The sequence below is a fragment of the Felis catus genome, chromosome A2 (genome assembly GCF_018350175.1).
Source record: "Felis catus isolate Fca126 chromosome A2, F.catus_Fca126_mat1.0, whole genome shotgun sequence".
NCBI classification, from domain to species: Eukaryota; Metazoa; Chordata; class Mammalia; order Carnivora; family Felidae; genus Felis; species Felis catus.
In genome coordinates, this window is record NC_058369.1 from 61,628,553 (window position 1) to 61,654,983 (window position 26,431).

Sequence of the window (26,431 nt, forward strand, 5' to 3'; positions counted from 1 at the left end):
AGGAGGCTCACCAGGATGTCAGGGCCAACACACCAGGTCCCCTCTCTGAGCTCGCTCCCTGGGCCCTTAGCTCCAGAGTCGCCCTCCTGAATTACCAACGAGACTGTTTGTCTAGGGTCTGGTGAGGGAGCCCGGCAGGCTGCCCGGTACAAGCTTCCGGCTCCTTACAGGCCCTGGTTCCATTTTGCACCTGGGGACACGAGCATGAGCAAAGCCAGCCTGGGCCCCCAAGGCTGTGCCCAGTCTCTGGGGTTTGGAGACACACTTAGGATGCCCCTTCCCCCTCAAGTGGTCTCGTGGGGGCAGCTGTAGAGCTGCAGGCCAGGGGCCAGGAGCTCTGGTCTTCGCGATAACCGGACTGGGGGCAGATGGGGTGGGAAGGCCCGGGTTCACCTGCCCCCCCCCCCCCCCCCCCGGGCAGCCTGCCATAGAGACACTCGGCATGTCACTGGGGTGTGGCATTGCTGGGCAACGTTGGGCCTTTGGGGTTTTGATGGCAGGGCAGCCTCAAGTCCTCTGCATCTTGGGGTGGGGGTGAGGAGGGGTGTCCTGTGGGGATGCTGGCAGCAAGGCCCGTACTTCAGGCTTGGGATCAGGCCGTCCAGCGGAGGAGCACATCAGCCCCCCCAGGATGGGACTTGCCTGCCAAAAACAGAGCTCCTTTGGGCTAAAGATGAGTCCTGTGTCCTAAGTGATCAGGATAACGTGAGTTCTTTGTTTGTCTTTAGTCATGGGACATTTTTTTCCGAAACACCAATGCCGGAGCACCCCCAGGCACCGCCTACCAGAGCCCGCTCCCCCTGAGCCCAGGCTCGCTGTCCGCCGTGGCCAGAGTGCAGCCCCTGGTGGAAGCCCAGCCCAACGTGGACAAGCTGGTGGAGGACCACCTGGCAGTGCAGTCGCTCATCAGAGCCTACCAGGTAGGGCGCCGGCCGGGCGGTGGCACATCTGTGACACCGGGCGCTCCGCGTGAACTGTCCTATAACTAGCACCCCACCAACCCTGAGACACACCCTCCCTGCCCGGGGGCCTGGGGAGCACACCTGAGATGTGCCAAGACGGAAGGAGCCAGGACAGTTTGACCCTGTTTGCAGATGTGAACAGCTCCTCATTTCTTCCCATAAGTTGGCAAGAAGAGCTTGTGGGCAGGGAAAGGTCATGGCTGGGGGGTGGGGCGGGGTCCTAGCCACCGGGAGGGAGCAGTGACCAGGAGGGGTGTGCCCCTTCTCAGTCGCCAGTGCCTGGATACGACAAGAGAAAATGAACCCGCAGAGTTGGGGACAGAAACTGAGCCCGCAGACACGTGAGAGTGGAGCAGTGTCCAGGAATGTTCCAGTTGGTGATCAGCACCACTGAAGGGAGTGTCAGGGCAAGTGGGGCTCCCCTGACATTTCTTCACCTGACGGGGAAGAGCCCAGAATTTAAATCTGAGCACCTGTTCTGAGGGTAGCCCCGAGAAGGATAGGAGGAGAAGTCAGGCCTGGGGTGTCCCTCCCGAGGTCCCTAAGCACCCAGGGTGTCCCTCTGGGAGTCCTTGGCACCTGGGCTTGCTGCAGTCTCCTCATCCGTGTTCTGTCTCCAAGAGACGGCACGGCTGGGGCAGGTGGCACGGGGGAGGGTAGTGGGTCCTGGCGAGCAGACGGAGAAACTCCAAGCCAGTGGCCAGCAATGCTCTCCAGCATTGTTCAGTTGAAAGAGGCATATTGGGTGGCTTCTGACTGTCGCCTGCCTCCTGCAGCCTTAGTAATGTCACCTGGTCCCATGTCCCTCCAGCAGCCGCCCCTTCGCAAAGAGCTAGCACACAATCGTGGGTGAAACAGTCAAGACTTACAACTTGGAGAGGTTTTCTTCCTTCTCTTGCTCCTCGGGCAGTTGGGATCAGATGGGAAGGCCCTGTGCCTCTTGGCGGGCCCGGCCGGGTGTAGGGCAGACCCCCAGTGGCCACTGCCCCCCCCCCAACTCTGGGCCAGCACCTGCTCATCCCCTCTCAGGGTGCAGAGGTGCTGAACTGTGTGGCTTCACGTGGGAGTGAGCACCCAGCATGTCCCCCTCCACTTACCCAGGGGGCAGCAGGGCTCCCCAAAACTGATCTCTGAACCGCCAGGTTCATCCGTGAGCACAGGTGTGCTTCACGATGACAACTAATCTTGTTGTTTTGGGTTCAGGTTGGACCAGGTGTAACATCCCCCACAGCCCGGGTCCTGCTAACGCCTGCCTGTGTTATTGCTTCCAGGTCAGGGGTCACCACATTGCAAAGCTTGATCCTCTCGGCATTAGTTGTGTAAATTTTGATGGTGCTCCGGTAACTGTGTCTTCAAACGTGGGTGAGAATGCGTCTGTAAACGCTAATTTTAATGTAATTTTACTTTTTTTACCCCTTCCCTCTTTTTTTTCTCCTGTCCTCTTGTGTGTGACCCCTCCCTCGCTGGCCCGCTCGTAGATACGAGGGCACCATGTAGCGCAGCTGGACCCCCTGGGAATTTTGGATGCCGACCTGGACTCCTCCGTGCCCGCTGACATTATCTCATCCACAGACAAACTTGGTGAGGGTCTGGGGGCGGCCAGCGCCGCGCCGCCGCCCGGTGTCACATCTGTGGCGGCCAGGGTGTCTTCAGGCGCCAGGGAAAGACTCTGAAGTTTCCTTCGTTCTGATCACTCAATATTTAGTGCGTTTGGGACGAGTTACGTTTATCCCAGCTTTTCAGCCAGACAGTGTGAGCCCAATTGTCTGGGTCTCAAAATTGGAGAGTAAAATTTGGGGCAGAAAAGGTTTGTGGCACAGAGGAAAAGATGGCCTCGCTGGGCAGGCAGGTCAGAAGACATGCCGGAGGCCAGCTCTGCCGGCTGGGTGTCCAGATCCCAGTGCAGTGTGGCCTCCACCCCTCCAGGGACTCTTCTCGGGGCCGTGGGCACGCGCTGTGCTCTTGGGCACGAGACATGGCTGCCTGTAGCGGGCGGGTCCGTGCTGTGCGCTGGCTGTCAATCCGTAAATGCTGGTGATCACACCGAGGAAACTTTGGAAGGTGTCCCGGCGTGCAGGGAGGCGTGTGTGTGGCGCTCGGGCACTTGCTGTCACACGTCCCCACCCTTCCTTTGCCACCGCGCAGCACAGGGCGCTGGGTTCACCCTGCAGCTGCTTCCTCCAGTTAATCTGCTCTCGGTTACTGTGCCACTAACCTGTGCTGAGACGTGACTGATCTCGAAATGGCCAGGCGTCCACAGACACACCGTGCATGCTACTAAAACTGACGATTGCCTACCTGCCTAACGCTGCCCTATCGGGGGGATGGAACCCACCTCCTCGAATAACGGTCTCCCGCACCGTAGTGTCCCAGCACCCCGTAGGCTAGGTTTCAGACCGAATCGCTGCCGTCTCCACTGGAGAAACGCTGCTGGGGGTACAGGGCTTCCTCCCTTTCCTCTCCACCCTACAGCACTCAGGCCCCACTCTACCAATGCTTGCCTGTCCTGAAGCCCTGGCTGGCGCCTCCAGTCCTCCGCAGGGAGTCCCCTCCAGGTGTGGAAGGCAGGCGAGCCGCCTGGGGCCAGCTGGGGGCCTGGGGCCTCTCTCCCAGAGACCAGTGAGGGCCTCGGAGGCTAGTGTTTCCAGACACAGGAGGTGGGGGCTGCCATCTCCCACCTGACACCGCATCCCATCTGGGGGCATCCGTGCTGGCAGGGTGCTTGGTATTAAAGTGGACCTTTCCTGCTGGTTATGGGCTCTCATTAGCACTGCAGGGAGGGGGCGCGCAGCTCTGCTCTGCCCCATGTGAGGCTGGTCAGGCCAGGACTGAGCTGCATCCTGCGGGCTCCGGCACAGGATGCTTACAGGTCCCCCGGCTGGTCTGTGCAGGGTGGGAAGCCTGTGGACTCTTCAGTGTCTGTTCACAGCACTGGCCCGGGGCAGAGGCGGGGGTCAGGGCAGGGCTTACATCATGCTTTCCAGTTCTTTCGGGGCTGCTGTGGCCTCCCCTTAACATTCCATCTTAGAATAGTGTCCCTGGGCATTTGTGCTTGTGTGAAGTTGAGCGTCAGCACGGAATAGTTGTGCTGAGTTCTTGCTTTATGTGCAAACACTGGAAATAGCGGGTCTGCAGGTGCAAACACTGGAAATAAATCTGCAGGAATGTCAGTTTGGCACGTGCAGGTCTTCAGGAAAACAGCCGGTCCAGCCTGACCGCTGCTCATGGACCCAGGCACGGGCACTAACGTGCCCATGGTCTCCTCTGGGCCATGGGCCTGGCCTCAGCACCAGCCCCCTTGGTGGGAGCGGCTGTGCACCTCCGTCTCCTCATCCGTCAGGCTGTTGCAGAATTAGATAAACTCGTTAGAATGCTGCCTGGAGCTTCCTGAGCTCCGTGGGAGTGTGAGCTAGTGCGGTGCTTAGCAGTCTTCTGACGTAAGTAGCTGTCAGACCTCGTGGTCACAATGAGAGCAACTGAGGGGGCAGGCAGCCTGGGGTCACACCGGAGTCAGTAGTGGTGAGGGAGCCCAGAGCCACGGCCGGAGTAGGGTGGCCTGCACATTCCATGTGGAGGTCTCGGGGACGCACCACCCAGTCACGCGGCAGCTTCCCTGGGCCTGGGGCCCTCTCGCATCTCCTCCAGGCTGACCTCTCGTTGTGGAGGTGAACACAATTTGTCCATTCTCTTATGGGGAAACCGAGGCTGGGGAGAAGCTCGCTCCACACACGTTTGAGAGCACGTTCTGCTGAAGAATCACGTGGGAGGGGGCACAGCGGTGGGCAGGCGTGGGCTCCGGAGGCAGACAGCACGTGGTGTCCCGTGCTGAACTCGTGTGCAGTGCCGGCATGGCTCGTGTCCACTTGGAGTTGTTTTTTTATTTTAAAGAAAGTGGATTATGTGAAATAGTTTCCACGAAGCTCTTGCCCCTTGGCCAGTATTGAGAAGGGGAAATGCTGGCCTAGGGTCTGTACCCTACCATCTCGTGCCTTCCAGCTCCTGAATAAACAGATACCAGTAGCCAGGCTCATACCCGTCCCAGCAGGCTCTGTGGCCAGCAGTGCTCCTGGACAGCCAGGGCTCCAGGGTTATGTCGGATGTGGCGCACACTGAACACCGCCAGTGTGGCAGGAACGTTGAGGACATGATTATTTTAACTACGATTTTAAATTTACACTAATGTTGGTACAGTTTCTGAATGAGGCCACAGTTGGGTAGGTGATTACTGGGAACGGGGCACCTTTTCCCACCTTTTGTGGGGAGCCAGGTGTCCCAGGTGGGCCCCAGTAACGCATCTTCATCTGTGTCAGGTTGTACTGTCAACCCCACGTCTGTGGAGGAGAGTCGGGAGCGCTGACCTGAGAGGCCCCGGCACATGCTCCACCTTGAACCCCAGGGGAGGCTGTGGGGGGTGCATACAGGATTGGGTTTCCTAGTGAGGCCTCTTCTGCTTGGTGGGAAAGATGGATCAGGGTGTGACGGATGGAAAGGTCTAGACAGAGAGTCCTGTGGAGTCTGGGCATTGCCATCTTCGCTACAGACTGTGGACGCAGCCATGTTGCCTCGCCTGTGTGCGGTTCTGCCTTGGGGCTGGTGTTCTGTGCCCGCAGCCCTCGCTTCCTTCCTTTGGGTGGGGAAGGAGCTGAGTCACCCTCGCATGGTCTGGGGCACCCTCGGAGGGGTGGTTTACCATGGTGTGAGATTTAAACACAATTAAAGTGGGCCCGAGACAAAATCTGTAAAGAGCAGGGAAGAACCTCACGGTGCTGCTCCTGTTTGCCACCATTGTTCACATTTGAGTTCAGTGCAGGGCTGGGGTGGGGCGGGGGGGGGGGGGGGGTGCGTGGCTGGAAACCCCTCGAGCTCAGCTCCAGACCTGCACAGGAAAACTGGTGTGACGCTGAAGCCTGCCCCGTGAGCGCTTTGGCTCCCTGCGCGTTTGCACAGAAGCGTTCACACTGTGAGTGTGCAGTGGAGCACTGTGGGTAAAGGCCACGTGCGCACCTTAGTTCGGAATACTTTATGCTGAAAAGTGCCGTCTGGCCTTCCTCACATCCAGACCACAGTCACAGTGGAAAGTTTGAAACGGTGAGAATCACCATGTGACACAGAGACAGAGTGCACAAATACGGTTGGACAAACAGGGCCCATAGACTTGCTGGTGCAAGGTTGCCACAAATGCGTCAACTTCTAAAATTTGTTAGACCGATCCTATCTGTGAAGTCTAACAACGCGAGGTGTGTCTGCAGTTACAAAGCCAAGTCAGAAGTGCAAGATCACGGCAGCATTGATGCTTGAGTGCATTAGTGGGGGACAGGGCCGCCCTGCCCATCTTCCTGGTCCTCCTGGTCCTCCCCACCTGCTCCAGTAATGGGGCCTCTCTGCCCGTCCTCCTGGTCCTCCCCACCTGCTCCAGCGATGGGGCCTCCCTGCCCATACTCCTGTTCCTCCTGGTCCTCCCCACCTGCTCTAGCAATGGGGCTTCCCTGCCTGTCCTCCTGGTCCTCCCCACCTGCTCCAGCAATGGGGCCTCTCTGCCCATCCTCCTGGTCCTCTTGGTCCTCCCCACCTGCTTCACCACTCCACATCCCCCAGGGCCAGTTGTGCTCCCTTGATGGCCGGGGAGAATAACTAAAATAGAGTTGATTTTTTAGTCAACTTTCCTAATTTCAGAGCAACAGAGAACAATTCACTTAACGTTTAGGGACTGCCATGTGTGGCGTGCGGAGCCACCAGACACCCAAGTGAAGAGCTGGGAATCAGGCTGGAGTCAAGCCAGGGCCACAGGGGCCGTGCCCTGCAGAGGTGTCCTGCTGGACGCCCCAGGGCACCGTGGCCGAATCCCAGCCTCTCCACGTCCAGCGTGGTGTTGCGTGTGGATAGCTAGGGCCCCCATGCACTTTCTGTAAATGACAACCAGAATGCCGCTGCCGCTCCACTCGCCTTCAGCTGGTGTCTTTGTTCACGTTTTATTTTAAAAAGACAAAGAAGTACAGATGAAACTGAACACGTCCACATAACCAGTACAGAGTGAACAAATGTAAACATTTCAGGACATTTCGTGTGTTGCCTGTAGATTGTTAACAGATGTGGCCCCCTACATTTCCCTGTTGGGTGGGGGTGGTCGCCTGGTGTGGCCCTGTGTCTTAATTCTGAGCATAGAAGGAGAAAAATGAAGATTCTTTATTCTTGCCTCAAGCCGAGTATCCGCACTTCTGTGCAGAACTCGACGATCTGTTGTCTTAAGAGCCACCGGCTCTGCGGTCTTTGCTGGGTGCTGCTGTCCCTGTGGGTGGGGAGGGGGACTTACCACCCAGAGCAGGGGTCCCTGCCTGCCCTGCCTCAGAGTTTTCACTCTCAGCCCCCAAGACGGCATCCACTGGCCTTCCTCTGCACTCCCAGGGCAGGGACCAGCTGCAGTGACCGTCAGTCAGGCCTGGGTGCCCCGCTGCCACGAACCTCCCCGGGCTCATGCCCCCTGCTGGGTGACCAGGGTCAGAAAAGTGCTCTGTGCGTCCAGACAAACGTGTGGGTTTTCTCCAGCGGCCCGGAAAGCGCCAGGAACGGTACAGGCACTGAAAAGCTTGCAGCGGGAGCCATGTGTAGGCCCCCTGGGTGGTTCTCTGCACCCGGGCTCCCCCCCAGCTCTGCCGTCTAGCCAAGGGGGGTACCGAGGACCTGCATGTGTCCTCTAGGACCCATCAGAGTCTGGAGGTGTAGGTCTGGTCTGTTGCCTGGTGCTCCCGATTCTGAGGATGGTATGCTAGACATTAGGCCTTCTCCTTTTCTGTTTCCAAAGCCAGCTGGGTTGGGTGGGTCTGACGTCCCAGGAGAGGCCTGTGTCAGCCGCTTCTTCCAGACAGGATGGGACGGGTCGGGAGAATGTCTTGCCGCTACTGCGGTGGCTGGCCCACATCCCTCCCTCAGGATCCCCTCACTCCTGCTCTTCCTGAGCGGTTTCCACACTTACCCAGCAGCTCTCAGCCCCCAAGCCCCACCCTGTTCCCTTTTGGTGTCTGTCTGTGTGACGGTGTCTGTGCTCCCCGTGACCGTGGTGACGGTGCAGGGTTGGGGTGTCTGGGTCCTCAACTAACTCTTGCTGTCTTTTTCCTCCTGCGCTCACCCATGCCACCTCACTCTGCCTCTCAGACCTTGCAGTTTTCAAGGAACGACTCCGAATGCTAACCGTAGGAGGTAGGAAAACAACGAGCCTCTCCCCTTTCTTGAGCCGAGGACTTCATTTCAGCAGGATGTGCAACTTTTCCCAGCATGCCATTTGGGGAAAGTTGACTGTTGATTGTCCCGTCATTCGGCTGTCACCCAGCAGGGGAAGCCACTTCTGTGTCGTCTCTGTCCCTGTCCATTTTCACCTCCTGGAGTGTGTGGCCGCTGCTTCGCTGGGCTTGTCCGGTGCAGGTGGCCTGTGGCTCCTGCCGGGGCCGGCGGGGCCTGACGCCACACGGTGTTGTGCATGTCGGCTCCTCCTTCCCACCACCTTCCGTGCTGTGCCTTCACGGGGCTCTGGATTCTTTCAGATTCTGCTTCCCGGGCGTTTTGGACAAGATCTCTCTTTGATCTTCCCGTGTGTGAAGGACACCTGAAGTACTGTAAACACGTACTTCATCGAGTAAGGAATCCTCAGTGACCTGTGCTTCTGGGCAAAGCGCCTTTGAGGAATCCAGAGTGAGGTGCTGGGGGCCATCTGCCTGTCGTCATCCCCCCCACCCCGCACCAGTGGCCAGTCTTACCCACGCCAGCTGGCGCTCAGAGGGTCTCTTTTTCCTCCATCGTCCCATAGCTGTGACTCTCATCCTGATTGCACTTGTGAGATCGCTGTAGATTCACAGCAGCTCTAAGAGTTCACAGGGGTCCCCCGTGCCGGTGTGGCCACACATCACCTCGGGTCCTTCCTGCTGCCCTTCTCAGCCCCAACTGCTTCCCCTCCATCCCACCCCGTGGAACCCCTGGCAGCCACCACCCTGGTCTCCATTTCTGTGATTCATCATTTCAGGGTGTTATGCAAATGCAGTCATAATACGTCGCATTTTGGATTTGGCATTTTTCAGTCAACGTGATTTTTCTGGGTTTGATCCAGGCTGCTCTGTCACTCCAGCTTGTCCCTCCTTGCTGAGCGGCACCCCTTGCCGTGGGCTCCCACCGTTGTGTCCACTCCTTACTCATTAAGGAGGGTTCCCATTCTTTGGCTCATAGAGTCTTTTGAGAGGCAAAATTTTAAATTCTGATGAGGTCTGTTTGTCAGTTTTCCCTTTGATGGATTGTGCTTTCATTGCCAAGCCTACGAACCTGAAGATTGTCTCCTGTATATTTTTCTAGTGGTTTTTCTAGGTTTGCATTTTACATTTAAATCTGAAAAAAGGCTTGTCTGCGTTTACAGAGCGACTTGCTGACATTTTGGTAACGATGGTGCTAAACCTACAGCTTGGTTAAAGAGATTTTCTGTCTTTACTCCATTGCCTCCCAGTCCATGAACGTTGTATGCCTCTCCGTTTATGTAGATCTTTTTTGATTTCTTTCGTCAGCTTTTTGTAGTTTTCAGCTTACCAGTTCTGTATGTGTTGTGTTAGATTTATACCCAAGACTTTTTTTCTTGTTAATGTTAGTGTCTACGTATCATTACCAATATCTAGAAATGGAATTGATTTTTGCATTTATGTTGTATCCTGTGGCCTTTCTGAGCTCGCTTATTCTAGAACTTTTTTTTTTTTTTTGTAGAGTATTTAGGGTTTTCTGTGTAGATAATCATGTCACCTGACAATAGGAACAATTATTTCTTCCTTTCCAATCCGCGTGTCTTTTATTTCCTTTTCGTGCCTAATTGCCCTAGCTAGAACTTAGAGCACTGTGTTGAGTAAGAGTGCTGAGAATGTACATATTTGCCTTGTTTCTGGTCTTGGGGGAAAGCCTTCAGTCTTTCATCACCAAGTATTATTAGCCACGGATTTTTTTGTAGATGCTCTTTATCAAGTTGAGGAAGTTCCTTTCTATTCCTATTTTTGCTTATTGTTATTTATGAGGAAGAGTGAAAATTTTCTGTATCTGTTGATATAATCGTATGACTTTTCTTCTTTAACCTGAGAGTATGGTAGATTACATTGATGGATTTTCAAATATTGAACCCAGCATGCATTGCTAGAACAAACTTCTCTTGGTTATAATTTTTTATACATATTCCTGCAACTGTGCATTTCTTGTATTTATATTAATGAGGGAGATTCGTCTGTAATTTTCTTTTTCAGCTGTCTTTGTCTGCTCTTTGTGTCAGGGTAATTCTAGCCTCATAAAATGAGGTGTTTTTTTTTTTTTTTTCTTTTCTGTTTTCTGTTTTGGAAGAGATTACATATATTGGTGTTCATTCTTTTTTAAACATTTGGTAGAGGGGCACCTGGGTGGCCCAATGGGTTAAGCATCTGACTCTTGATTTCAGCTCAGGTCATGATCTCCCAGTTCGTGGAATCAAGCCCCATATCAGGCTCTGCACTGACAGCACGGAACCTGATTGGGATTCTCTCTCCCCTCTCTCTCAAAAATAAATAAACATTTTTTAAAAGTGCTTAAACATTTTCTAGAATTCTCAAAAAAAACCATCGGGTTTGGAGATTTCTTTTTCAGAAACTTTTTATTTATGAATTCAATATCCTTAATAGCGGTAGAGATATTGCAAATTATCTGTTTCATATAAGGTGAGTAATGCAGTTTGTATTGTTCTAGAACTGGTTTATTTCATATGAGTTGTCAAGTATACGTTGTACATGTATAGAGTTGTTCGTAGTATTCCCTAAGTATCTTTTTTATTTCTGCAGGGTCTGTATTGATAGCCGCTTTTATTCCTGATATTGGTAATTTCTGTCTTTTTCTTTGTTAGTCTTATTAAAGGTTTGTCAGTGCTATTGATCTTTTCAAAGAACCAGCTCCTTGTTGCACTGATTCTTCTCTGTTGTTTGCTATTTTCAATTTCAGTTGATTTCAATTGATTTTTGCTTTTATCTTTATTTCCTTCTGCTTTCTGTGTGGGGTTTCCCCCCTCCTTTTCTAGGTTCTTGTGGTTAGAGCTTATATTACTGACTTAAGACTTTTTCTCTTTTTAATGTGTGTGTTTACTACTGTAAATTTAGCTGTCCCACACATTTTGATATGTTGTATTTCTTTTTCATTCAGGTCATTGTATTGATACCCTTTAATACTTCTTCTGTGCTCTGTGGATTATTTAGGGTCATGTTGTTTCATTTTCAATAATTTGGAGACATTCCTTTTGTCTTTTTGTTACTGATTTCTAATTTGACTCATTTGTGGTTAGAGGGTGCACTCTGTTCAATTCCGCTAAACTTGTTGAGGATTTTTTATGGCCCAGGGTGTTGTCTGTCTTGAGTTCCATGGGCACTTAGAAAGAACGTGTGTTCTGCTACTGATAGGTGAAATGTCCTGTCAGTGCCCATTAGATCCTGTTGGTCGATAGTTGTTGAGTCCTTCTACATCCTTGTCTATTTACTTTTTCAATGAATTACTGAGAGAGAAGAGTTGAAGTCTCCAACTATAGTTGTGAGTTTCTGTTTCTCCTTTTGGTCCTCAGTTTTTGGTGCATATATTTTGTAGCTCCACTGTTGAGTGCATGTGCAGTTAGGATTGCTGTATCTTCTAGGTGGATTGACTTATAGTTATGTCATGCTCCCTCTGTGTCTATTAACTTTCTTTGTTGTGATGTCTAATTTAGCTGGTAATAATAGAGCCACTTCTGCTGTTGCTTGGGTTTACATGATATATCTTTTTTCATCCTTTTACTTTTAATCTGCCTGTAAGATTATAGTCAAAGTGGATTTCTTAGACAAGCATATAGTTGGGTCCTGTTTTTTTGTTTGATTTTTTTTTTTTTTAATTTTTTTTTTCAACATTTATTTATTTTTGGGACAGAGAGAGACAGAGCATGAACGGGGGAGGGGCAGAGAGAGAGGGAGACACAGAATCGGAGACAGGCTCCAGGCTCTGAGCCATCAGCCCAGAGCCCGACGCAGGGCTTGAACTCCTGGACTGCGAGATCGTGACCTGGCTGAAGTCGGACGCTTAACCGACTGCGCCACCCAGGCGCCCCTGTTTGTTTGATTTTTAATCCACTCTGCCAATCTCTGTCTTCTAATTGGTGTATTTAGGTCATTTATATTTAATGTAATTATTGTTATGCTAGAGCTTAAGTCTAACTTCCTATTCTTTCTGTTTGTCTTCTTTTTCATTTCTTGGCTCTTTTTCCTGACTTCATATGGATTTTTAAGCCTATATTTTATTTATTTATTTATTAACGTTTACTTACGTTTTTTAGTAATCTCTACACCCAATATAGAGCTCGAACTCACAACTCCGAGATCAAGAGTCATATGTTCTTCTAACTGAGCCAGCCAGGTACCCCAAGCCTACATTTTAAAATTTCACTTTTATTTATATATAGTATTTTTGGTCATATTTACATGTTTTTAGTAGTTTTTTTTCTGCCTTTTTTTGTGGTTGTCTAGGTATGATATTATATATATAGAACTTACCATAACCTACTGGTGTCGCCGTGTTACAAGTTCAAGTGAAGTGTAGAAAGTGCACCTCCCTGGGGCGCCTGGGTGGCGCAGTCGGTTAAGCGTCCGACTTCAGCTCAGGTCACGATCTCGCGGTCCGTGAGTTCGAGCCCCGCGTCAGGCTCTGGGCTGATGGCTCAGAGCCTAGAGCCTGCTTCCGATTCTGTGTCTCCTTCTCTCTCTGCCCCTCCCCCCTTCATGCTCTGTCTCTCTCTGTCTCAAAAAAAATAAACGTTAAAAAAAAAATTAAAAAAAAAGAAAGTGCACCTCCCTGTACGTCCCTTTAGCTTCCCCATTTAAAGTAAAATTGTCTTGAATACTTACTCTGCCTACATTTAGAACCACATCAGGCAGGTCAGAGGCTTGGCATCACATCAAACCAAACTTAGAAGACCCAGGAGGAGAAGGAAATCTGGTTTGTTTGCCTGTGTTTTGCCTTCCATGTCCTGACTTCCTCCTAGTGTTTAAGAGCCCTTTTGACATCACCTCCTTTCTTTGTAGAGCACCTCCAATAGCCATTCCTTAGGTGACAGACTCTCTTCATTCCCTGTAACTGAGGATATCTCCATTTCCCCTTCATTCCTAAAGCATGTTAAACCTGGCACATGGGGTTCTAGGGAGACAGCTCTTTCCTCATGCTCTGGAAAAGTGTGCGGACCCCACTCTGCCCCCTTGTTCCTGATGCAAAACCCTCAGTCGTGCAAGTGGTTTTTCTCTCCAGGTGAGGTGTCCTGGACAGCTGCTACTTTTGAGACTCTTTCTTCATCTTTAATTTTGAGAAGTTTATGCCGTGTTTTGGCGTGGTCGTACTTGGGTTTCTTGTGTGAGTTCGTACCATGTCTTGAATCTGTGGGTTGAAGTCTGTGGCCATGTTTGGGGCATTTCAGCCATTATTTTCCAAGTCCCTTTTTTCAGCTTCCCTCTCCCTCCTCCCCTTCTGGGATTCATGGGCACAACACAGTCTCTTGTTTTATGTCACGTGTCTCCGAAGCTTTCTTCGTTCATTCCCCAGTCTGCTTTCTCTCTCTCTTTCACATTACTTCATTTCTACTATTCTGTTTTCAGGGTCCCCAGTCCTGTGACCCTAATTCTGCCCCTGAGCCCATCTGCCAGCTTTAACTCAGGGCTATTGCATTTTGCAGTTTCAGAATTTCCCATCTGGTCCTTCTTGGCGTCCCCAGTCTTTGCAGAGACTTGGTTCCCCACTGTCTCTGTCACATTCTCATTGCTCACCAAAGTCGTCTGAGGACGGCTCCTAGGGAGCCCCCGCCAGGTAATCCCCAGCGTCCGTGCCACCGGCTGCTGGTGTCTGTTGCTTGTCTTTCTTCATTCAGTCTGCAGTGTTCTTGTTGTGACGGATTCTTTTATTGAGACCAGGATGTGCGGGTGTTACCAGACTTGGAGTCTCACTCGGAGCTCTGTGACAGCAGGGCCCGTCTGCACACTGCTGCAGCAGGGAGGGGCTGCCTCCTCACTGCCAGCTTGGGGTGCGCATCCCGGTCCCCACAGACCCCGCTGACACTAGGATGGGGAAGTGGGCTTGTGCACAACCTCCCGGAGGGAGTGAAGCCTGAGCTCCATCCTGGGCCTGAAGCCTTGGGACGGTGCCAGAGATTGGCATGCATGGCAGCCTGGCAAGGGTGTGGTCTGTGTGCTTGGGTAGAATAGAGCCGTCATTGTCAAAGCTCTCTGTCCTGCTTGGCTGCCCCTCTCCCGACCCTTTAGAGTGGCTCTGATTGGGGCTTTTTTTTGTCTGCATTTGCAGGAGTTCACAGATCTCTGGTTCTTTGCCCCACATCTGGGGTATGGGAGCCCAGAAGCAAATCCAGGGACCTCACTGGCTGGTCAGCCTTCTTCTCCACCCTTTGACATTGTCTTACATTTTATGTAGGATGTCTGGGTTCTAGTTGCGGTTAGTGAGGAAGAGATACGAAGATGTCTGCTCCACCTTCCTGGAAACAGGTGTCTGAGGTTCCGTTTCTCACGTGAAGCAGGGCTGGCCGTGCAGAGGCTCACTGGGACAGCCCCAGAGTGTTCAGATAAGGTGATGGAGGCAAAGAGCCGTGCTGAGGCCAGGGGCACTTTATGCTGAAAGGTCATGGCAGGCTGAGGGTCTCCGGGTCAGAATGTTCCCGAGAGTAGCCACGCCTGGTGTTTTCATCAGCTAGGGAGAATGCCCCTCTCCCTGCGCCCAAATGACTTTGGCTGCCCCCCGTGACTGCCGCGCGCTGGACTGTGAACGCCCAGAGCCTCCCTGGACCTATGCGATGGCCTGTCCTCATTCTTGGTAGAATAGCGGCAGGACACGGACGCATGGGGTCACCCACACCACTGCTGCCATTGCTACCCCCACGTGAAAAAGCCAGCAAAAAGTGTTTGAGAAACAGAATTTGCTTTGAAGACTTACAAAACGTGTGCAGAATTGCTAAAAACATAAAGGCTGTGGTTCCCATGGCAGCTTGAATGGGAACACCGGGGGACTCCTGGCCCATGTGCCGCCAGTGAGTCAGCTCTGGGGATGGGGCCTGGAAATACACAATTTTACAAACCTCCCAGCAGTTCAGACACACAACTGTATTTGCCGGCAACTGCCTGAGTCCTACACTGGGCCGTCGCGTCTTGTTGCCACTCGGGTAGGCAGAAACCAGGACACAGTCTGACCTTGCACAGCCAGGTGACAGAGACCGCGGCGCGCTGGCGTAGAGCTTCCCTGTCCGTCCTGGCATCTGGGATGCTGGTGTGAAGTGACCCTGCCTGCTGTGTCACCCGACAGTCTGCCAGGTCTCCTCCCGTGACACTTACCTTGACACGAAACAAGCACGTCATGCCCGAGAAAGAGCCCTCCCTTCACGTTTTTGTCAGTTTGAAATACACTTTCAGATACAGAGGCACCTTGTGTGGTTGGCAACGTAGAAAATACTAGTGGTTAGTCAGCAGGTCCTTGCTGGTGTGGTACTGGGGGCACCTGTGCACTTCCACTTGCAGGATGGGTGCAGATGTGCGGTTCCTAGAAGGGAGGGACACCTTCATCCAGGGCGGCCGCGGCCCATGCCCTCACGCCCCAGTCCCCCGGTCCCCCAGCCCCCCCAGCCCCGCCTGCCACCTCCGCACACAAGGTCCTAGCCCTATTCTACACCAGTTCTTCAGTGTCTACCTGAATTCCTCCCTTAACTGCTTCTCTTTTGCTTTCTGATTAACTTACCCAGTGCCTTTCTAAGTCAAAATTTATGTCCTTGGGACCTTGAAGTACAGTGCTTCCTAAATTATGAAAAACTGGTTCACTGGACTAGTACACACATAATATGGACGTTTTTCCTGTTTACCACACCAGTAATGTTTACAGCTGTTTGTTGCTAAAGTTTGTGTTCCTAGCTATAAGACATTACTTATTTTCATATATATCAGAGGTTTTTATGACTTTGCTCTTCTCTTTTCTCTCCCCTGGGGAGTCCCTTCCCCTTTCCATAAACTATGGCCCCCGTGTGGCTGTGCCCCTCTCTCCTCACCATGCAGGATTCTACGGGCTGGATGAGTCTGACTTGGACAAGGTCTTCCACCTGCCCACGACCACGTTCATCGGGGGACAGGAGTCGGCGCTTCCTCTGCGGGAGATCATCCGGCGGCTGGAGGTGAGGGGGCACAGGGTGCGTCCACAGAAACCCAGTGCACCTGCTGCAAACCTGAACAGACAGGGGCTTCCAGATAGGGTGGGGGCAGGCAGGGGGTGGGGGAGGGCCTCCAGATGAGGCAGTTGTTTGTCTTGTTTTCTGTTTGTTTGTTTTTTAATGTAAGGTAATGGGGAGCATTTTTGCTATTTTGTGGATAAAGATTCATGCTTTTTATTTTTACAATCAACCATAGAAGAGAAAAAGCATTTCTGTGCATCCCAAGCTCAGTGGCTTGCTTCGGGAGTGTGAGGTCCCCCAGAGCACGAGCTCCACCTTCTGGGCCCCGTTGGGAACGAGCCCCAGGCCACCCGGCAGGTCCCCACCCCAGACAGGGTCCTTCTGTGGTTTTCTTCTTTTCCTTCTCCTTTCTGGGGCTGGGCCTCACAGCCTGCTGGGCGCTGCACACATACACACACACACACACACACACACACACACACACACACTGGGGCTACACAGGGCTCTGCTGTTGGCTGCTGGCGTCCAGCCCCACGGTCTACACAGGGTGGGAGGAGGCTCCATATGCAGACGCTGCCCATTCAGACAGACTGAGAAAAAAACTACCCTGCAGTGGGCTCCCCGCGGGTTTGTGCAGCCTTCTGGGGTACTGCCTGGCACGCACGCTCTGAATCACAGGTGGCACCTGGTGTCCCTGGAATCCCCAGCTGAAGGACACCAGGCAGCGGGTCTCCAGGCTGGGCCCTAGAACCACCACTGACACCTCCACCCACTGAGCCAGAGCCCCAGCCCTGTGACTCAGGTGTGACGATGGGGACCCAACTCCTGCCGGTGGGGTCTGATCAAAATGCTCCTTTCAGTGGTACCACATGTGGCTATGGTGGCCTAGAAAGGTCTGAGTGTCTATTGGTGACATTGTCTAACTTGTGACAAGAGGCCTATGGCATCAGCACCTCAGTTTGGTCTTCGTCACTTCTAGGCTGTGGGGTAAAATGTAGAAACTTGGTGACCTGGTGCCAGCATGAGGGTGTGGACATGGGGAGGGGTGGGCATCAGGGAGGGGTGGGCATGGGGGACAGGTGAGTGTGGGCATGGGGGAGGGGTGAGCATGGCAGGGAGGGGTGGACATTGGGGCAGGGCGGGCATCAGGGAGGGGTGGGCATGGGGGACAGGTGAGCACAGGGAAGGGTGGGGAGGGGAGGAAGGGTAGACCTCAGAGAGGGTGGGCATGGGGGAGGGGTGAGCATGGCAGGGAGGGGTGGACATTGGGGCGAGGCAGGCATCAGGGAGGGGTGGGCATGGGAGACAGGTGAGCATGGGGAAGCGTGAGGGAAGGTGGACATAAGGGAGGGTTGGGCAGGATTGGCCAAGGCAATGGACTTTTGGTCCCTCCTCTTCCTCCGTGTGCACCTTGACTGCAGTGTATAGACCCACTCTGTGCACACGCGGCCAGCAGCCACCTGTGGCGGTTGAGCACTGGAAGTGTACAGAGGATCTGAGTAACCTTTTAGTATTAAAGACCTGATGTGTTGATACTTCACTACATGGTCTGAGGACTCATTCAGCGCTATTAGAAAAATTTTAATTCCATGTGTGCTCATGTTGTGTTTCTCTGGGACATTCCTGACCCAGGCACTCTCCTGGTCTAGACCCCAGAAACAGCACCCCTTGTAGACCTGTCCTCATCCAGATGAGCCTGTGCACGCCTCACCCCTGCCTGCAGGCACCTCAGCCATCTCAAAGCTGACAGTTTCTCCGGAAGGCAGGGACTGGACCAGTCGGCACAGGAGCTCATGGCTGTGCATCTGCCCCTCCTTCCCTTCACAGAGATGGTCTCCAGTGGGGAGCTCAGCCCTCCTCCCCTGCCAGAACGCAGTGGAGATGTTCAGAGCCCTGTGCTTGACCTCCTCAGGCTGGAGTCCTCGGTGGCCCTGACCCCGGTGTTGGGAGGGAGCAGAGCCCCACGGCTCTCTTTCAGCCCAGGAGCCCACTCTTAAGGTGTGGGACCTTGACCATAGCGTGTCCCAACCCCAGGGTGCCCACATCCCCACCCCAGTGCCGTGCTCATGGTGGCCAGGCATTTGGGCAGACCTGCCTGCCTGCCGGTGGTGCGGACGTTCACGCACGCCTGTCCACACTAGGTTGCTGGCGCACGTGCGCTGCCAGAACCACAGGCCAGGCCCGGGGCCCCAGGGTGATACGATCTGCTTGCAGCCAGGGCCGCTTGGCACCTGTTTCTAGGGAGAGAGGCTGTGAACCACCCCTGAAACTCACTGCTGTTTCTCCTGGGGATGGAGCCAGGAACGGGAAAAACAAAACTGTGTCCAGGTCCCAGTAACCACGTGTCCCAGTTAGTAGCTCAACCCACACTGACCTCACTCGTTTCTAGTTTCTGCCTGATCTTTCCTTTGATCTTCTAAGTGTTCCCTCAGGGAAATTATGCCCCACAGGTGTGAGCAGGTGTCAGGGGCACCTGTCATTGCCCTCTTCCCACCTGTGCCCAGAGCTTCCCTGCCTCCTCCTTCCCCCTCCCCTCCCCTGCCCCCTTCTTCCTTCTCCATCCCTTCTCCTCTCTCCCTGCCCCCTTCCTCCCCCTCGTCCTTCTCTCCCCTGCCCTCACCCTCTGTCCCCCTTCCTCTTCTCTCTTTGTCCCCCTCTTGTTCCCTCTAGCCCCTTCTTCCTTCCTCTCCCTTCCTCTTCCTCTCCCTGCTCCTCCCCTTCTCCCTTCCCCTTCCCTCCTCTGCTTTCCCCTCCATCTCTCCCTCTTCCCCCTCCCTCCCCCTCCTTTCCCCTTCTCCCTGCCTCTCCTTCCTCTCCCTCTTCCCCTCCCTCTTCCTCTCCCTCTCCCTCTCCCTCTCCCTCTCCCTCTCTCTCTCCCTCTCCCTCTCCCTCTCCCTCTCCCTCTCCCTCTCCCTCTCCCTCTCCCTCTCCCCTTCCCCCCTTCTTCTGCTTTCCCCTCCATCTTTCCCCCTTCCCCCTCCTGTCCCCCCTCTCTCCCTCCCCTCCTCCTTCCCTTCCCTCTCCCCTCTCCCTGTCCCCTTTCCCCCCTTCTTCTGCTTTCCTCTCCATCTCTCCCTCTTCCCCTTTCCCTCCTTCCTTCCCCTTTCCCTTCCTGTTCTTCCCTCGCCCCCCTTCTTAACTCCTGACCTCCCCTCCATCTCACTCCCCCTCTCTCTGGGACTTGAAGATTGTATTGAGACCCCAGGAAGACCTTTTTGAAGCTGAGGGAGGAGGGTTCATGTTCAGAGGCACTTTGGGCTGTGTTACATGTTCTGTGGGTCAGCCTGGGCACCGTGAAGCTAGTGCTAACCGTGCAGTCAGGGAGGGCAGCCCAGCAGCCCCAGCCCCGGACTTCTTGCACCCTCTGTTATCGCTGAGACACCCTCATTGACCTGGCTGATGAACCGATCCGAAGCACCAAGGCCCTCCCCAGCTCTCTTCCTCTTCATCCCCAGACAAGGTCGTCCTCCTCCTGGCTAGCATGATGGCGTGTGTAGTGCTTGGCTGTTATTTTGAGTTCAGGGCAAACCTTCCTTTGTTTCACAATCATGGAGCAGCGTGCAGAGACGCCCACTCTTCCAGATGACAGGATCAAAGGGCCTGGGGCATGTCCCCGCCCTGCCCTGTGCCAGTAGGCTCCGTATCTGTTGTAAAAACCGATGGGGCACAGACAGAACCTGGTACTGAGTGCTTGGACGGTGTGGCTGTTGGAGACGTTTTGGGGTTCATAAAATCGCCCTGTTGCCACACCAGGTGCTTTCTTCTTTAGCTCATGTGTTGATTTGGGGTTTGCTCTCACCCTGAACTGGTGGAGGATACAGACGGGCCCGGGCCCAGGCCCCCCACCCTGAGGCTGGGCCCTCCTGGCCTTCCTGTGTCCCCCCCCACCATTTCCTGTCAAGGGAGTCTATGCTTCCCACAGGACACACGGCCTCCCTCCCAGTGGCAACGTCTGCACCGTGGATGGGATGCGTTCGCTCTGTTCAGGGCCCTTTGCTTTGCAATGTGTGCAAGCACGCTGCTGTAGGACCCGGCCTTCCCAGGAGGAGGCAGTCATTAAAAGTTGAATTTAAAACCTAAGCACCTGCAAATCTTAGGTGGCCATTGAGCTCCATCACCTACCAACAGTGTGGTCCCTTCTTTCTTTTGGCACCAGGCACAGTCTGACCTTGGGCTCAGGGAGGCTATCTTCCCAGAGTCGTCCGGTCCCCTGGCAGGTGCCTCTGTCCTCCTGCCACAAAGGGAAGCACTGTGGCCCCATGGTTCTCGCTGCCCCTCCCTGCTTAGTGGACACAGCGTGACCCCAAGGAAGCACCTCGCGGCCACAGTGGCAGCGAGAGGGGGCCGTGGACCCAGGCCTGGCGCCACCCTTGTCTCTGCCCTGGGTCACAGCCGGCTCTGCTGCATCTGTTCTGGCCTCCTGGCTGGGTGGGCGGCCAACGGCCCTGGGCAAGCAGCCTTGATGGGATCTGTGTGTGTGAAGCAGATGGCGTACTGTCAGCACATCGGGGTGGAGTTCATGTTCATCAATGATCTGGAGCAGTGCCAGTGGATCCGGCAGAAGTTTGAGACACCAGGGATCATGCAGTTCACCAACGAGGAGAAGCGGACCTTGCTGGCCAGGCTTGTGCGGTCTACCAGGTGGGGGCTGCGCTCAGGGCAGGGGGTCGCTGCAGGAGGCGGGGCTGCAGGCCCTGCGAGCCGCACTGGCCCAGGTGACCTGGCTCTTCGGGGTGACTCGGTCCCTGTCCAGGTTTGAGGATTTCCTGCAGCGAAAGTGGTCGTCCGAGAAGCGCTTTGGTCTGGAGGGGTGCGAGGTGCTGATTCCTGCGCTCAAGACCATCATCGACAAGTCCAGTGAGAATGGAGTGGACTACGTAATCATGGGGATGCCCCACAGGTGCCCGCCCGGTGACTGTCCCCATGAGCCTCCCCCATCCCCGACCATGTGGGGCCGCAGCCGAAGGGGCTAGTGGAGTGTTCCCCATGGGCAGCGGCCTGTTTTCCGCCTTCCTGCCTCCTGCCACACCGTGGCCTGAGGTGCCCAGAGCAGCTGATCCCTGCTCACCGGTCTCTTTGTCCCAGGGGGCGGCTGAACGTGCTTGCCAATGTCATCAGGAAGGAGCTGGAGCAGATCTTCTGCCAGTTCGATTCAAAGCTGGAGGCTGCCGATGAGGTGAGGCCCCCACTTTCTCCCAGAAACCTCTGGCGCAGCTCAGCCCACATGGGATCCCCTCTCCGTGTGTTTCTCAGGACGGCCTCCAGGGGTGGGGGCTCCACCCCACTCCACCCCACTCACAGAGGACGTGCCCGGGGCCGTCCTCTCTGAGAAAAGAGGGACGGCCACAGGTCAGAGGCCCAGCAACAACCCCCAGGCCTCCTGCTGGGGGTCCAGGATGTGCCCCTTGGCAGGGGACCTCCTCCCGGTGCCGTGGGCGGGAGCCGTCCTGGGAAGAACCTTTGCATCCTAGGACTGGATGTAGCACAGCAGCCTGAGCCCCTCCCTCCAAGAGCCAAGACTGCTGTTTGTGTGTCAGGGTTCCGGGGACGTGAAGTACCATCTGGGCATGTACCACCGGCGCATCAACCGCGTGACCGACAGGAACATCACCCTGTCACTGGTGGCCAACCCCTCCCACCTCGAGGCCGCAGACCCTGTGGTGATGGGCAAGACCAAGGCCGAGCAGTTTTACTGCGGGGACACAGAGGGCAAGAAGGTAAGGCCATGGGGGGCCAGCCAGGACGGGCTCACAGGCCCAGTCATATCTCAGACCTCGAGTTTCTGGTATTTAACAAAGTATTCTGAGTGGACCTCAAGGGACCTGTATATGGTGACCCAGGCCTGCCTTCAGAGTGCTCCCTCCCAGGTGGTGAGCACAGGGCTGGGCTGGAGGGGCCGCTGCTGCCATCACATCTGTGGTGAAGCTGGTCTTCCAAAAAAGGACCTTCTCTGGAGATGAAGACGGGCTAGGGTAGAGGCCTGTCGAGGGCACTGAGGGCAGAGGGGGCCGCTGGCCCAGGGCAACCTTTACACGAGTCAAGCTCATTACAGGTGGAGCCGAGCAATCGTTTACCGGGTTTCGTGATTCAAAATCCCATAGGTTCACTAGTACCACACGCAGAGGGTGACAAGGGACATTGTTAGCAGCGATGGGTCTGGGCCAGGCATTGGCAACAGAAAGTGATTCCTGCGCTGACGGATGCCCTGCAGACAAGGGGCAGGATGTGAAGGCCACACCCAGGGGCTTAGGGGCCTGGGCGGTGCCGTACACACTCCAGGTGGAAAGGGACCCCATGCAGCCCCTGGGACCGGCAAGAACAGGGTGGCCGGGGAGGGATGGGAAGGAGGCCAGCATGACCATTGCCTCCAGCATTTCCGTTGTCCTGGACTAGGACACTCGCTGGGGCGTTGGGAGCCGAGCAGGGAGCGAGATGGCAGGAAGCTCCATGTGGTGTCCTCGTTTGTCCCCAAAGCAGCACTCAGTGGGAGTGCTGGGAGCATCCTAGAGAGGGAGGAAACTGGCAAAAGCTGTCAGGCACAGCTGACGTGCTCCAGGCGACGGCACTGATAGGTCCTGCCGTGCAATGTGCGGCCAGGAGAGGCTCCGGTCTTGGGAAGCGCTGCTGCCCAGGCGTGAGCCCGCACCCGCCTCGGCCGTGAACCTAGACCCCACCGTCTGCAGTTTCTGTTCCACTGAGGATGACGGGCTGGGGTCTGTTACACCACATCACTCGGCGTTTAAGAACAGTCATGTAACCTCTGTAGGCGTGACCAAGGCAGAGTCTGGCCCTATTGGCCCTTTGGGTGTTTGTGGGAAAGCGGCCCCTGGTGTAGAGGGGTGGCTGCCCTGAGACCCGCTCCTGTCAGGGTCCGTGTGGGACACCGGGGGCTGTCAGACACCAGGAACGCTGGGCACCTGTGGCGTCAGCAAGCAGCACCACGCTGAAGGAGCCTCTAGGACAGCCGTGTGGCTTTACCAGTTCAGGAGAGACAGCACGACGGGAGGAGGGCTCCCATGACCTTCCCCCCAGCTGCACCAAGCAGGCCCCTGCACAAACCTAGCACCATGTCCGCCATTCCCCTGTCCTCGTGAGCATCCGGAGGCAGGACACGCAGGGTTCTGTTTAATAGATCTAGATTTCGTCCCCAAGAAGGACGTCGCAGACCTTCCCTTCCTGCCACTGAGGACAGACACACGGGAGGTTGTCAGGAGCAGGGGCGCTGGGGATATGTTGAGGCGGCAGGAACAGTGTCTCATGGTGCAAGAGGTGCTCACAGACATGCAGGGAGGAGGTCGCGGGGCAGTGTTGCCATCCTGCCAGAGACACGGACACCAGGAGACACCCTTGTGCGCAAATACTAATCTTGGATCCCGTGCTTTGCTCAAGGACACGGGCTCCCAGAGAAATGTGGTTCCAGGCTGTGCGGGGGTCACGCAGCATGAGGCTGAACCTCGCCCGGCCAGAGAGCAGGAGGCGCGGGAGCCACAGAGCCCATCCAGACGGCACAGGGCTCCCATGCCAAATCTGGGATGGTGGGCGCCATGGAGTCACTATCACACTAATCGTTTACAGTCTCCTGGACAGACTAGGGCTCTGTGAGCCCGTGGTGCTTCCCAGACGGACTAGGGCTTCCTGAACCTGCAGTAGCACACGTAAAGGGTGAGAAGGGAAGGCTCTTCTGGAACCCCAGCAAACACACGCTGGAGCGACCACAGCCGGGCAGTTTGATGAGGAGCGGGGTACTGAGGTCCTCACAGAGGCCGTTCTCACGACACAGGGGAAATGCTGAGTGAATGGGGGACACAGTTGGATGAACGGGGGACACGGCTGGGTGAATGGGGGACGCAGCTGAGGTGTCCTGGCACAGAGGGTGCCATTCCTGAGCCTGTTCATGAAGCACCCCAGAACCCCGGGCCTGTCTGGGCTGTGGACACAGGAGGGGCAATGGGCTGCTCCCGGTCGAGGCCCGGCCTGCATTGCTGCCCTGGTGGAGGGTCCCACCTGCTGTGCTCAGCATGGGGTCCGTGGGCTCTGTGACAGGTATGCAGATGCAGGGCAGACACACTGGCAGGAGTCTAGGGGGTCTTGTGTTCTGCCACTTCTTCTAAGTCTGAAATGGTCTCAAAACACGTTATTTTGAGGAGTGCCTGGGTGGCTCAGTCATTTGAGCCACTGACTGGCTAAGGTCATGATCTCACGGTTCGGTTCGTGAGTTCCAGCCCCACGTCAGGCTCTGTGCTGACAGCTCAGAGCCTAGTGCCTGCTTTGGATTCTGTGTCTCCTTCTCTCTTTCTGCCCCTCCCGTGCTCACACTCTGTCTCTGTCTCTCGAAAATAAATAAACGTTTAAAAAAAAATTTTTTTTAAAACATTATTTTTGGGAAAGCAGACAAGTGACTGTCTCTGGGGTGCCTTGTGGACGTGGTGGTCGGGGCTCTGTCAGATTTGGGGTGTTCTCTGCACGTGTATAGGTCATGTCCATCCTTCTGCATGGAGATGCTGCCTTCGCCGGCCAGGGCATCGTGTATGAGACCTTCCATCTGAGCGACCTGCCGTCCTACACAACTCACGGCACCGTCCACGTGGTCGTCAACAACCAGGTAACCCGGGCTCCAAGCAGCCTCTGCATCTTGGTGGCAGAGACCACTGAGGCCACAGCATCGGGTTTGTGGTCAGACTCTCCCAAGGGCCCTTGTGCTCATATTAGTCTTACCTAGGGTGGCGTGTATCAGTTTTTTAGCATAGTTGCTCTTTTCTGATTATAAAAATACATGCCTTTTTATAAGAATGTGGACAATGCATTGTCTTTTTTCTTTTTTTTTTTTTTTTAATGTTTGTTTATTTTTGAGAGAGAGGGTGCAAGCAGGGGAAGGGGAGGGGGGACCAAGGACCCTGCACCAAAAGCACAGAGCTGACGCTGGGCTCAAATCCATGAACTGTGAAAGCATGACCTGAGCCAAAGTCAGACGCTCAACCGACTGAGCCACCCAGGCGCCCCTGGATCATGTTTTTGATGTCAGATCTAAAGAAACTTTGCCTTGCCAAGGTCACGAAGATTTTCCCCCATCTGGAAGTTTTACAGTTTCATCTTTTCTATAGGGTGTAGTCTGTGATGTATTTGGAGTTTCGAAGTGGGTGTAGATATCCACTTGTTCTGGTACAGTCTGTGGAAAGTACTGTCAAATGAATTGACCACGTGACTGCAGGTGTGTTCTGCCTCTGTTCTTTTCTACTGATGTGCACGTGTCCCTTCTGCTGACACCGCGTTGATGACGTAGCTCTGCTGTGTGCCTGGAGGCCGCCGTGGGAGTCCTCCGGCTTCCTTCCTTCTTCACATTGTTCTGGCTTTTCTAAGTTGGTAGCCTTTTCACTCAAACTGTAGAAGCGGCTTGTCGGTTTCCACAAAGCTCTGGTATTGTGATTAGAAGTGCACTGGCAGGTATGTCCGCTAGGGAGGGGCCACAGCTGCAACAACATTGAGCCTTCTGATCTGAGAATACGTAAATCTCTCCATTATTTTGATTCTTTTTCATTTCTGCCTAGGTATTTTGTAATCCTCCAAGTATAGATCCTGCACGTGTTTTGTGAGACACCTAAATATTTCACTGTTTGGGGGCTATCATAAAAGGTACTTTTTAAACCCTTTAATATCCAGGTGTTACTAGGATATAGAAATAGAGTTCAGTTTTGCGTTTTTTATCCCACAACTTTATTAAACTCGCTTTTACTAATTTTTTTGTGATAGTTTGGAATTTCTGTATTAACAGTCCTGTCTTGGCGACAGTTTTGTTTCTTCATGTCCAACCTACATACATAAACACCTCGTGTTTCTCTTTCCTGTTGTGCGGCCAGGATGTAAGCAGAGCGTGGAGGGGGGAGGGAAGACGTCCCTTCCTTGTTCCCCATTTAGGACAAAAGCGCTCAGTCTTGGCCGCTAAGTGTGGTGCTTGCAGTAGGTTTTCTGTCTGTGCCTTTGCAGGCGGTTCCCAGTTTGTAGGCAGTATTTATCACAAGGGGCTGGTGTTTCTTAGCAGATGCTTTTCTGCGTCTCTGAAGATGGTCAACTGGTTTGCAGACAGTGAATCCACTCTGAGCGTGGGACTCTTGTGTCCACGCACACACCACGTGGCTCTGTGGTGTTCTGGCCGTGTCAGCCTGGTCTGGCTGTCCAGGGTAGCACTGGCCTCATAAAGTAAGCTGGGAACTTCTCCCTTGTCTTCTGTTTTCTGGAAAAGCCTGTGTAGAGTGGGTGTTAACTTCCTCTGTAA

General features: G+C 54.2%; 1 protein-coding gene across 5 annotated transcripts in view; it reads left to right on the forward strand.

Moving 5' to 3' along the window:
* OGDH (oxoglutarate dehydrogenase) overlaps positions 1 to 26,431 on the forward strand; it is a 66,479-nt gene that overhangs the window by 25,676 nt on the left and 14,372 nt on the right. For 2 of the 5 annotated variants that reach the window (XM_019825202.2, XM_045052087.1), the window contains exons 3-11: positions 729 to 920; positions 2,441 to 2,543; positions 8,112 to 8,156; positions 16,049 to 16,164; positions 20,648 to 20,802; positions 20,915 to 21,061; positions 21,247 to 21,337; positions 21,699 to 21,878; positions 24,635 to 24,763. In XM_019825202.2, coding sequence (XP_019680761.2) covers positions 729 to 920; positions 2,441 to 2,543; positions 8,112 to 8,156; positions 16,049 to 16,164; positions 20,648 to 20,802; positions 20,915 to 21,061; positions 21,247 to 21,337; positions 21,699 to 21,878; positions 24,635 to 24,763 — 1,158 coding nt within the window. Of the gene's footprint in view, positions 1 to 728; positions 921 to 2,233; positions 2,325 to 2,440; positions 2,544 to 8,111; positions 8,157 to 16,048; positions 16,165 to 20,647; positions 20,803 to 20,914; positions 21,062 to 21,246; positions 21,338 to 21,698; positions 21,879 to 24,634; positions 24,764 to 26,431 lie in introns of all 5 variants that reach the window. The other 3 variants (XM_019825203.2, XM_019825204.2, XM_003982581.4) reach the window with 3 other exon arrangements.